At 43.3% G+C, this 12,987-nt stretch overlaps 1 protein-coding gene across 8 annotated transcripts in view; it reads left to right on the top strand.

The window, feature by feature from the left end:
• The window catches only part of EHMT1 (euchromatic histone lysine methyltransferase 1), a 153,668-nt gene that overhangs the window by 108,438 nt on the left and 32,243 nt on the right, over window positions 1-12,987 (top strand). For all 8 annotated transcript variants that reach the window (XM_090021133.1, XM_090021138.1, XM_090021136.1 and 5 more), the window contains 6 exons: window positions 3,365-3,508; window positions 6,327-6,553; window positions 7,251-7,415; window positions 9,709-9,791; window positions 11,345-11,451; window positions 12,009-12,131. In XM_090021133.1, coding sequence (XP_089877259.1) covers window positions 3,365-3,508; window positions 6,327-6,553; window positions 7,251-7,415; window positions 9,709-9,791; window positions 11,345-11,451; window positions 12,009-12,131 — 849 coding nt within the window. The remainder of the gene's footprint in view (window positions 1-3,364; window positions 3,509-6,326; window positions 6,554-7,250; window positions 7,416-9,708; window positions 9,792-11,344; window positions 11,452-12,008; window positions 12,132-12,987) is intronic.

Raw genomic sequence — 12,987 nt, 5'->3', positions numbered from 1 at the left:
AAAAAGACAGAGGGAGAGGAAAATGGTGAAGTAGATTAGGATAGCAGAAGGAAGTACAGTTCAGGAATTCTCTCTTGGGTCTCACAGAGGCTCCACCATGGGAAGTGTACTCCATCCGTCCGCTGCTTTGTGTGAGCAGCACGTCATCTCCATTTTCTCAGCTGAGAGTTCCACTTTTCCTTATCCATTGCATGCCATATTTAAGGAAGAGATAAACTACTACACACCAGGCCACTTCAGCCCTAGGGAGTGGCACTTATTTGGAGAGTGAATGAAAGAAGCCTGGCAGGTGGTTTTATGCACTTCTTATAGGCTGTGCTGCTGAGTTGGCTTGTTAAAACGAATATGTTTGGAGCCACGTGGAATAAAATATTATGGCATGTATCAAATTGGGAGAATCCAAGCAAAGGGAACATTGGAGCTAGTTTCCCTTGATTATCTGAGCATTGACACAGTCCTTTCCACAGCCAGTTCCTGAGAGATTCTTTTTTGAAACTGTGCTTGCTGCTTATCAGTTTTTTCTTGTACAAGTCCCCACTACATTAAGTTTCTGCTACAAGGCTTCTACTATCGCTGAATCCCTGTGCTGCCTCCAGGTTCATCTGACAGAAAATTGCTGCACTTAGGACTTTCAGTTCACTACAGCTGGGCTAGCTGGGTTCTAATGGCTGCCAGTAGCCTGGAAGTAAGTGGCAGATTGATTTCCTCCTGGGGCTTGGAAGGTACCACTTCAGGCAAGAAAACAACTCTGTTCAGTCTCTTTTATGCCAGAGGGCACTCATTTCTTTCAAGCTTCAGTTGGGCTGCAATCACTGTTGTATAGGTTTGTAGCTGTGTAGTTCAGGGATGCTCAGTCTGGTCCATGGGCTAAATCTGGCCCACAGCCATGACATCCGGTCTGCATAAATCCCTGCAGGTTGGAACAAATTGGCAGCTGGGGAGTAGGGGAAGCTCCATGCAGTTGGATCCACTGCCCAGGCCACTGCAGCATAGCAGGATTAGGGCTGGGCCAACTGCTTACATGTCCAGATCAGGCCATAGTGCTCCGCACCCCCTCCACACATCGGGATAGGGGCTGTTTGACTCTTGTGCTCCAACCTCAGGTATCCAGATTAGGTCTGGGCTGCTGCCCTCCCCCTCAGCATCCAGATTGGAGCTGCTCTGTCCAGCCTCCCCACCCTTCCTGAGCATCTGGATCAAGGCCAAGCTGTTCCCCCATGGTGTGTCTGAATTGGGATTGGTCCTGCCTCCAGTCAGTGCATCTGGATCAAAGCCAAGCCACTCCCCCCCCACTCTCCCTGTTGGGGATCAGGATGGCTGCTCTCTTCCCCCACATGCCTGTGGATGGATCAGGGTTGAGCTGCACATCTCCCTCCCATCCCCCCATCCACTCACCCAGTCCTGTGGTTAGATGGAGCCCCCTCGCCAGCCCCATGTGTTTGAGCCTACCAGCCGGATGCAGCCTGTAGCTAGACCTGACACTGCCCATCCAGCCCATGGGGTGAAGAGGTTGGGCCCTACTGCTCTAGTTCTTTGGGTTCTGGAAAGGACTGAGAGAAGGAAGCAAAGGGAGTGGAAAGAAGAATAATTAATGGCCTTTCACAGACTATCTCCACTTCACTGGCTTGCATGTGGGTGTGCCCCACAGAAAATAAATTCCTGAAGGAGAACTTTCTTAGAGCCTTGATGAGCAAAGGGCTGGAATCCTATTGTTCAGGGTCCCTAAATGATGAGATGAGTATGCTAACAAAATCCTGTTCTGCTAACAAAATCTTTTTCTGTTGAATAGTTTTGTAGGAGTTCTCTTTCCCCATAAAAATTAGAAGGGAAAAATGATGACTGACTTTATGTTAAGATTTCGTTTTAAAAAGGATTAATAAGTAGTTAGGAGATATTAAAAACATGTTGCAGATGTGACTAGCCAGTATTATGGATGGCTATCATATCACTGGATGGTGTTACAAGTAACCTGTTACGTTATTTATTTATTAGCAGTTTAGATACCATTAATTTATTAGCTCTTTAAAAGTGGACTGTAAATGGAACCTTAATATTAAGTGTAATCAAAATAACCCAGGAACTCCTTAATACAGACAGGCCAACCAGTTACATGTGTGATCAAATCTGTTGCATTTATAAGTGTAATTTTTACTTAACGGCCAGTCCTGCAGAGCTGCTGTGGGATCTGACCATGGTAATCTAGTCTGTTTCTAGCCTACACATCCTCGCCAGAAATATACTGTGCAGTCAGATTTTGGGTGACATTCTAGTTTCTGATTCTTTGGGTCATATGTGGTCCAAAGAAACAACAGCCTTCTCCCATAGCTATATTGACCATGAAGGACAAATAGAATTAAAAACAATGCAGCCAAAATTTTTATTACAAAAGAAAGTGCATCTTATCTGGGATGCACACAGAAAGCAAATCTGTTCAGTGAAAGGGTGCCATTTTTGTTAGTGGCTCTTACAGCCAGAGGAGCAGTATAGGCTGTCAGATCCGTGATCTTCAGATGTTTTGGGTTTTATAGGGAGTATTTTTTTCAGTTTTTTTATGCGAGTGAGGAGGGAGGATTTAATAAGGGCCTGGGAGTTTTGGAAAGCAGAATAATGTTACAAGGTTGAGAATGCAAAGGGAGAAACACTTGCTTGTCCAGCAAAGCAAAGCAGTGTGGGAGGGGAAAGGTGAATCTGAATTATAGATAATTATGACAGTTGGTCAACAGTTGGAGGCGGTGGGAAGGAACCTAAGAATTCATTTAACCCTAACCAGTAGGTTAACTGCTGCTAGAAAGTCATATTTTCTTTAAAGAACTCAGCACCTAGTCTCTGTCCAGTGTACTAAGTGCTTGTAAGAATTCCGCCGTGCGTTTGCATGGCTTGTCAAGGTCCACTGCTGGAACAAGTGCAAACCGTAACAAAAGTGGCAATCCAGTGCAATTATTGTCCCTTCATCTTGCTACAATTTATTTACTTTCAAATGGTAATAAGCAATAGCACACAAGGTCTTGTCTCAGTCAGTGGCACCCTCTGTTCCTGGCAAAATAAGAGTGTGTGCATTGACTCAAACCCAGGGGACTGCCCAGGCGGCTGTTGCTGGATGCTTGCATGTTTCCAGTTACAAAATGGCCTGACGAGGAATGAATTACTCTGGTACGCATGTATGTTAGTAAACAATGCGTCTCTTCCTGGGAGAGCAGCTTTCCTGGCTTCCTACTGCACAGCTAATGCTATCTGGCATGCATCTGAATTGCTGTTAAAAGGCCAGGTCTCATCAAGGCAATGTGCAAAATCTTCCTCAGCACAAGCAAGAGGGGGTGTTTTGGTCTCTAGTAATTGCATTTCCTTTCATTTCCTCCCATGCCAGCTGGGCCGATGCACAAACAGCGTGGTGAAATATGAGCTGATGCGTCCGTCCAACAAAGTCCAGCTCTTGGTGCTGTGTGAGGACCACAGAGGGAGAATGGTGAAACACCAGTGCTGCCCTGGCTGTGGATATTTCTGCACTGCAGTAAGTCCCTTATATTAATCTGGGGATCGGGTCTCTGTTGTGGTAACCAAATAGGCTGCAGGTGGCTGATAGTGTGGTTATCCAGCTGACTTCCAGGGCCTTGCTACACATTTAAATTCATGTTGGATAGAAACCAGCTGTAGAGTCGTTACACATTTTCAAGCACTAACTTTGGAGCTGGTTGGCTCTTTTTATAGCTGGAAAATCATTTTTATCCTGTGCTAATTACTCTGTAGGTGTGGCTGGTCTAAATTTATTGCGTGATTCACCTATCCATTGTGCGATAAGTACTTTGCACTTATGGCTGGGTGTGTGGTTGCTCTACATTTATTGCATGATTTGCCAGTTAACTGTGTGATAAGCATTTGCACTTACAGCCAGTCATGTGGCTGGTCTATGTTTATTGTGCAGTTCACCAGTGAATTGTGCAATATGTGTAATGTGTAGCAAGGGTCTCAGTGATCAGGTTCATCTCTTTCCTCCCTCTCACTGTTGGACAGTGCTGCTTGTAAACAGCTATAAGCTGTTTGCAGCAATAATTCTTAACTAGGGTGCTGTGAGATCTTTTTAAGAGTGTCATGCAATATTAGCACTGTTAGGTGTATGAACATGTATAGATGACTTGCAAGATGAGTGTAAAGATTTCAAATAGGAATCCATAGTGTCAAAAACATTCTGACCTGTTGTGGTCTTTCTGAATTCTCAGCAATAAAAGAACTGCTCTGTTATCTTTCCATAGTCAAAAAAAAATTAGGGAAAGCTAGGAGATGGCATTTTCTGAGGGGCACCTTAAGTCAAAAAGGTTGAAAACTACCCCATTTACAGAGACAAGAAGGGAGCATATCCTTGACCTTCACAGATGACAAAGAGTGTTGTTGACTGATCCTTGACAGCTTGCCCAGAATAGAGGCTTTGTCTTGAAATTTCCAGAGGAGTGTTGGTTTTCCCCTGTTCTCATATACTGATCCCCAGCAGGGGCCCTTCACAATATACTTTACTGAGTCAGTGAGTATTTATGAATTGTTGAACCCTATGCGCAGTGTTTTCTTTAGACTGATTTATAGAGCGAACTTGTAAGTGAGGTGGTTGCAGCGAGACACAGGGAGATTGCCACTGAGGCTTTATGTAGCCTTGGTCCAGTCACTTAACTTGTCTGTACTCTAATTTGCCTATTTATAAAGTTGTCATAACAGCATTTACCTGCATCACAGGGTGACTTGGAGGCTTAATTGACTAATGTTTCCAATGTCCTTTAAGATCACTTGGTGAAAGATGCTATATAAGTCCAAAGCATTCTTATAATTGCAGTAAGTGGAACCATCATGAGTTTCATGCTGAGTTAAAGATCATTTAAAAGATAAAAATTCTTGGAACTCTTAAAGGCAGACTTCAAAGGCAAAACATAGATAATTATGATTCTTGGAAGGAAGATCCATTCAGCTGAACTGCCCTGCCCTTTGTTGTTCTTCTCGCAGAGTGGCACATCCTGGTTCACAGATGCAACCCATAGGTGCTTCTTCATATTGTGCCATCACCAATAAGCATAGGCATCCAGAGGGCTTCAGGTAATACTGATGTTAGAGAACAATGAATTCTGGGCTCGCTCCAGTTAATCAGGAAACACTGGAAAATGTTTTAAGCCAGGGTTGTCAAACTCATCTGGCCCACTGGCTGCAGGCCAGACCATGACTGACTGCTTGGGCAGCACTTGTGGCACTGGTTCCAGACCATGTACCTCATGCAGCACATGATGGCTTCCTGTGTACGTCAGGGCTGGTACAGGGTATGTACTGCATGCGGTGCCTCACCATACTGGCCCTTCATGCTGGTTTTGGCAAAACCTGATCTGGACTGGCCTCAAAGCTAACACTTAGCTGGTGCAGGGCACTACATGTAGTATGTCCATGCTGGACCCCTTGTGCTGTGCGCAAGGTGTGCAGCACCAGGTTGAGCCTTTATATGGCATGGAGCACTTGAGGCTGGTGCTGGCACGTGGGGTTGGTGCAGCAACCCATGGGCTGGATCTGATGTCATCACGGGCCAGATACAGCCAATGGGCTCTGTTTGACACCCCTGTTTTAGAGGGAGCAAACATTTTAAGAAAGGTAACTTGATTCCATGTTGAATGAGTCTGGCAGCTTGGTTAGTGGAGTGGTACATTGTACAGATCTAGGGGCTTGTCTAAATACAAAAGCTGAACTCATTTTAACTAAATTGTATTAGACCCTAGTGAAGTTTTATCAGTGTAACCAGCTTGCATGGAGACCCTTAAGTCTGCACTAAACAAGCCAACCAGCATACTAGGTTGTATTAATAGAAGTGTCACTTGCAAATCAAGGAAAGTAATTCTGCTCTCTTCAGCACTGCTGAGGCTCCCCACCTGAAATACTGTGTCCAGTCTTGGGCCCCACACTTTCAGAAACATGTGGATAGATTGGGGAGTCCAACAGAGAGCGACAAAAAATTATTAGAGGCCTGGGAAACATGATTTACAAGGAAAGGCTGAAAGGACTAGGGTTATTTAATCAGGGAAGAGAAGACTGAGGGGAGATCTGATAACAGTTATCAAATACCTGAAGGGTGGTTGTAAAGGTGATGGAGATTAGACTTTTCTCAGCGACCTCAAGGTACAGCAAAAGAAATTTAGGTTGGAGATTAAGAGCATCTTTCTGAGTATGGCAGTGGTTAAGCACTGGAAGTTCTCAGCTCTCCAGCCTTGGAAATTTTCAAGTGTAAGATGAAGCACAGTAAACAGAAGGGTGAAGTTCACTGTTGTGCTTGACCAAATGTGGAAATTTCCTCTCTGTGACTTCTCCAGGGCACTTTCATGGAATGTCAGCCTGAAAGCAGCATCTCCCACCGTTTCCATAAGAACTGTGCCTCCCAGGTCAACGACATGAGCTATTGCCCACACTGTGGGGAAGATGCCTCAAAGGCAAAGGAGGTGACGATAGCTAAAGCAGACACAACTTCCACAGTATCTCTGACCTATGAGCAGCAAAAACCAGCAGCTCTGGAGGGAAGGGCAGACACTACAACAGGAAGGTGAGTCGCTGTTCATGGGAGGCCTGGTACCCTGCCACATTTTATATCTGCAACCTCGCACTCTAAATAGTTTGCTAGGACAGGCCAAGCCACACCAACAAATAGAAACTCGGGCCACAGCGGTGATATACTAAACTTTCACTTCTGTAAACCTGGCTTCTCGTGTCATGAGTGAAATGCATCTGATGTCAGTCCAGTTCCCATTCTGATTTGCCTGCAACATAAAATTTCCGCATAATTCAGCCTACCTTGCAACATGTTCAAGCAGGGTCCACTTTAGCAGGGAGGGATTGAAGTGGAGTGGCAGATGTGAGAGTGGCGGCAGTTGGGCCTAGAGTAAGAGTGGGTGATTGCGTGTCAGGATTGAGGTTGGCAGTTGTGGTCACAAGACGTGGAAGCTTTCACAGGCCCTGCCCACAACACACTTGATTAACCAACCAGAAGTTGTGCATCAGGAAAATCAAAGCCCGTGCAGGGAAAATCAAACTGTTATCTGTGGTGGAAGATCCTCCATATTGAACAGAATTCAGGAGAGAGCCTAAATCTCGACATCAGACTTCAAGAGCAGGTTATTTCTCAAATTCAAGGCCATTTTGTATTTAAAATCCTTTTTCTTGCCTCATTTGGCATACGTTGCACATATTCTTGTCTGTTTTTAATGGCTATGTTTGTTTGTTTCCTTTTTTTTTCACTTTAGTGGCACTGGAATGCGGTTGTCAGAGGAAGACAAGCCAGAGAGTTCAGCTGCTGAGGGGTTTGACATGGCTGGGTCTTCTGTTTTTGTGAAGCCTGCCACTGGCCTGACCCAGGGACCAGTTAAAGAAACCTTGGAAAGCGCCTTGATTGCCCTGGATTCAGAAAAGTAAGAACTGGTCTTGAATTCTTTTAAGTGGCATCTGGTTTTGTTGAACTGGAGCAAAGCAAGATTTAGTGTACCTGAATCTGAGGTCCACTTGAACATATGGTGTGTTTCTACTTAGGATGGTCATTCTGCAGGCACTGAGGAGTATGGATTTTTCCAAACAGTTTCCACTCTTAACCTTTTTACTGATCGATTTGCTAGTGGGGAGTAGTTTGTCCTTCTTACCACTAAGGTTGAACTGTCCAGGTCTTCTCATTCAAATTATTAGCACCCCAGAGGTTCTTAGTCAAGCATCAGTGCCTCAGATTTAGCCCCCTAAGAGAAGGTGTCCCTCTTTTGGCTTTATTTAGAATTACCTAATCCCATTTGCCTCACTACCAGGCTGGGTTCATTGTTTCAAATTGAGAAATTGAAAATTTCCAAATATGTATTTTTACACAAGTATGTCACAACTGATTTTGGCTGACTGTGTACCCACAGCATTCCGCTCTTTGCAACGATCTCACAACATTTTTTCCATTAACAAAAGAAAAAACCAGACAACTAGAAATCAAGATTTTTTCAGTTTGCTGTACAAAGCTGCATCTTCACATGGGAACTTGAGGTTTTTGCTGGAAGATGGTCCAGTTTTCAAGGGGAACCCACACAACACAATGTTTGTGCTTTCTGATGAAATCTCAACAGATGTCAAAGTTTCTAACACCATAAATAAACGTTCTGCTTGAATGTGTCATGCACATGTACACGCATTATCACTTTTCAGTGTTGAGTTTTCCCATTACAGGGCTGTTGTAGTTTAATGCTCCTGAGTAAGAAAGCTAACTTTCCATGTAAAATGGAATTTTGCCATCTTCCTCTATAAACATGTGGCTGTGTTTTGATTTGAGGGATTGTAGAAGCTAAGGGAGGATGACACTTTTTACAGCTACTGTTTTCCATGATTAAATTGAGACATATTCATATATTTTTTTAAAAAAGGTACCAGACCAGACCAGTGCCCAATACCTGTTGTTCCCACTGATGTATATGAGGGGAAGGTTTTCAAGATGTGAATTACTTTTGTAGGCTTGTTCCTCCTATTCCCAAAATAAAATATACCTTAATGCATCAAGATAGAAAGATATTACCAATTAGCTTCAATGCCTGGATTGTACAGTCAGATTAACAGGAAGTCAGGATGATTCATCTCTGCTGTTTTTGCTGGATGAGGGGGACATTCCATTATGCTAGATATTATAAGAAAACATGTCAAAGAGATGCTCTGCCCTGGTGAGCTTAATAATCTAAGCAAGCACAACACATCCAGGTGTAGTTGTAAAACATGATCTCCTGGTGACTTCCCAGTTAGAGATTACTGACTTGAGTGGCCAGATTTTTTTTTCATTAGCCCTGCTGAGCCAACGCAGCTGTGGGAGAATGAGCTGGATTTTGTTTCTCTTGTGTTTCACCAACATCATTGTTTGCTAAAAGTCCAAATTGTTTATACATATGTCATACCAAGGAAGGCCACAGATCTTCCCAGGTACCCTTTGAAGAGCTATGGGGATGCACACATGCAGCAGAGTGCAGGATTTGGCCTGAAGAACCTTCCATTACTGGTTAAAGATCCATAAGTTAGAAAGAACTCAGCTTTTGGATTCTGGCTTGTTTGCAGTGCTGCCAAGTGGGAGACACTAAACATCTTTTTAACCTGTAGAATAGTGAAGAAAACATAAGCATGGAGCCCCAACCTGTTTTAAAGCCACTTTATAGAGTAGAGCTGGTTTCTTTTGCATGTTTCCAGCAAGGGTGAGCCCTAAAGACAAGAGCGTATTATATCTAGCTGCTTTGAGGGTCTGCCTTCAAGCAATTGTCTAAATACCTGTCTGCCAAAGGGGCCTCTAGTGCTATCCAGGAGGACTCTGAGCACCTCCAAAACATGTTAAGTAATTCAGGTTAGCAAGCATGGCAAAGGTCTGTTCAGAAACTGAAGCCCATGGAATTTCACTGAAGGAAATGCTAACGAAGCCTGAAGGTGCTTAAACTGGTGGCCACTGCCTCTAATTTGCGTGTGTGCACACACGTGTGTGTGTGCACTTGGGAATACTGTTGTCCCAAAGGTGAATGGAAGCTGTTAGTTCAACAATGTCCTTCAGGGAAAGCAAATTCACTTTGGATGGTCCTGGACGGTCCAGAAATACGTATGAATAGTCACCAAGAAAATGGCTTTTGGTAATGGCAGCGAGGAAGGGATGCATAGGGTGCTGAGAACTCTTTAATGACGACTAATAATCCCCTTTTTCCATCACAACAGACCCAAGAAGTTACGATTCCACCCAAAGCAGCTGTACTTCTCGGCCAGGCAAGGGGAGCTCCAGAAGGTCCTGCTTATGTTAGGTAAGTGGATCTTTCCCAGAATGGTACTAGTTTGGCTGTCCTCCCAGCTCCCGCTATTCTGTTGCCAAAGTCCAGACTTGCATTTGAACTGAGCATGGTTTTATACAGAGTCCCACTCCTATGCCCGCAGATATCCTCTGTGTCATTTTCTAGTCTGGCAAAATTTGCCTATCCACATGTTGAGTATTCACATAAGGTGCTGACAGATGCGGGGGGAAGAGGGAAGCGCTTTACCGGAAGCAGCAGTGTGTTACTTCGACTCGGCTCTGCAGTGTCTTTATAGATCGGGTGCTTCGGTGGGGCTTTTTGGCACTTTTAGCTAAAACTGATTCAATCAACTGTTAGATAAAAGAGCCAAAAAATCCCCACTAAAGCACCCGATCTATACAGACATTCGGAAAGCCAGATGCAACTAACATGCTGTCTCTTGTGGACATGCACTTGGCTCAGCGTGGGAATGTGCCGAGTTTAAATAAAGGATCAGCTTGTTTTTTTTCCCATGTCTGCAAGCAGCCATGCTGTACAGAGGGTATTTAATTAGGATGGTAAGTGGGTTTGCAAAAAGAGGGAGCTCTTCTGAGCATGAAGTGTTATTACGTGGGGAGCTCAGTAATATGCAACCAGAGGATATTTTTGAGCTACTGATGTTGCTTTTATCACTGATCACATGAGAAGGTTTGCTCTTTTATATTTTTTTCTTTTCAGGGATGTTGTCAACAATTTTTCCTACAAATCTTGTTCTTTCCTCTCCAGTACTGTGTAATATGTTCTTGCTAGTATTTGAGGCTTTTCATTGACTAAACATTTTTGTCTTTCTGGCAAGTATTAACTTCATTGTCTGCATCTTCAACACCACTAAAATTTGCTGCACAAGTATTTATTTAACTGCAGCTTCATTGTATATAACATGTTATTCTGTCTAGACATCTTTGCCTGGGCACCATCCTCATCTGTCAGTTTCCTCACAGCTGTGAGAATCCTTGGCCAGATCTAAGGTGATGGTAGTTGAAGTAGCTCCATTAACTTCAGTGCAGCCCTCTTTTTGCAGAAACAGACAGAGGACCAGTGATCCAAAAATTATTTGCTGATAGAATGAGATGGTGATGTGGAGTTTCTCCTTCCTCTTTCCAGCTTCTATATTGCATTAATAGAAGCCACAATTAAATTTAAATAATTTTCCTTTTCACTTTTGCATGTCAACAATTGCCTTTGCAGCTGTCAGGATGTGGGGAAAGTGAGTGGTGTAATTTTTAACAAAAATCTGAAGAAAGGCATTCACAAAACCATTTCTCATTTAAAAGTTAGTTCATACCATGTTTGAGAAGACCCCCATCCTTGAAATAGCCACTTGTAATACCCTTGTGATTTGTAACAATGTGGACTTTTGAGTTAAGAACTTTGTAGCAAGTGTAATAAATAAGTTAAAGGAAATTTAGATGCTGCCTCTAAAATATTCAGTTATGTCCCCGTAAGTTTCTTTTAGTGATGGTTTTGTAGTATGCTGTCAGAAATCTTTGTATTCCAACTGGACCAAGTCCCTCTCTGTTTTTCAGTGGATGGAATTGACCCCAACTTTAAGATGGAGCATCAGAATAAAAGAACCCCTCTCCATGCAGCCGCGGAGTCTGGGCATGTAGACATCTGCCACATGCTGATTCAGGTTCATCTCCTTTTATGTTCCCCAAACCAAGAAGTTTCTTTCTGTGCCTTGTTCTCCTTTCTTCGAAAAACAAATTCCCAAATGTTTTTCAGTTTTGAACTCTCCTAACAACTTCTTAAAAATCAGGATTTCAGTTTCTTTTGCATTGCAGATGTCCTGCAGATGAAAGGCTTAGTCTGTTTTTGTGCTATTGTGTCTGAACTAACGAGTCCACGAACAAAGTTTATCTTTCTGGAATAATAAGGATAGAGAGTCTTTTCTCTCTTAAATTATACAGACGATGTCCAAAAAGCAGCTGTGAATGCTACAGCAGCACAAAATATGTGACTGTCAAGCACCACATGTGCTTAACAGTTCCTTTGTGAACATGGAAGAGAGTAGCTAATGAGACTCTGAAGAAGAGATCAGTTTTGACCCCTCCTTTACCCAATTCATCTTTATGCAAATTAATGTTCTTTCTGTGGATGACCTGCTTGTAAATCTATATTTCCTTCCACTTCCTATACTGAACGCTAATGATAATAATTGTTTTTCTATTTGGCTTGGCCACTTAACAGGCTGGTGCTAACATAGACACCTGTTCAGAAGATCAGAGAACCCCACTGATGGAAGCAGCAGAAAATAACCATCTGGAGACTGTGAAATACCTTATCAAGGCTGGAGCACTGGTAGATCCTAAGGTAGTGAGCAGTCCTTATTTGGTTCTCCTTGAGAAGCCTTAGTGAGCCTCCCTTTCCTTTGTTGTTGGGAGGCCAAGTCTAGATGCCAGAGTCCAGTTCAGAGGAAAAGGGAGCCTCTTTCATTAGTGTATGCACATTTGTGAAGGGGCCAATGGGTAATATCATTTTTAAAAAATGGTGTAATACCTAGATTTTTAGCTCTCTGGGGCAAAGTCTTTCTTTTACTCGTGTGTGTGTGTGTACAGTGTCTAGTACAGTGGGGATCTGATCCCGTCTGAAGCCTCCAGTTGCTTCTGTAATAAAACTAATTGATAACAGTGGGTTCTGAACAGCATGAGTGCAAGGAAATGATTTCAAGGGTTTTATTTTTTCCACCTCTGTGTACTCCATTACCTCAGAACTAGGCTTTTGGGGGAACGTGTCTTTTAAAAGGCCTTTAATTAGGCACCTGTAAATCCACTGAATTGAAAGAAGGGAGAATTTAGATGTCCAAGTATTTGACGTGCAACTGGTTGTAGGGCCTCTGCAGGGGCAAACCCAGAGGCAGCTTAAAAAATATTGCCTTCTAATTTAAACCAATACAATAAAAAGAAAATGGCTGGCCGTTTGCCCACAACCTGGTCTGGCTGTATTGTACTCTTGGAAAATATACGGATCATTTATTAGTCTCATAAATCAGATGCCATTTGGAGCTCAGGAGCCCTCCCTGCTATGAACGTGATATTGTTACAACCTGCTCCCTTTGGCACACTCTTCAAGATATTGCTAAGGAAAGGAGCAGTGGAACAGTGATGCTCTGCCCATGAAGAAGCTGGCCTGCGCCTGTGAAATTATCTTGCCAGCAAGCTCCTAGGTA

The sequence above is a fragment of the Crocodylus siamensis genome, chromosome 11 (genome assembly GCF_052110815.1).
Source record: "Crocodylus siamensis isolate JL-2025a chromosome 11, ASM5211081v1, whole genome shotgun sequence".
In the NCBI taxonomy this organism is placed as follows: Eukaryota; Metazoa; Chordata; order Crocodylia; family Crocodylidae; genus Crocodylus; species Crocodylus siamensis.
This window is presented reverse-complemented; position numbering and strand designations above follow the sequence as displayed.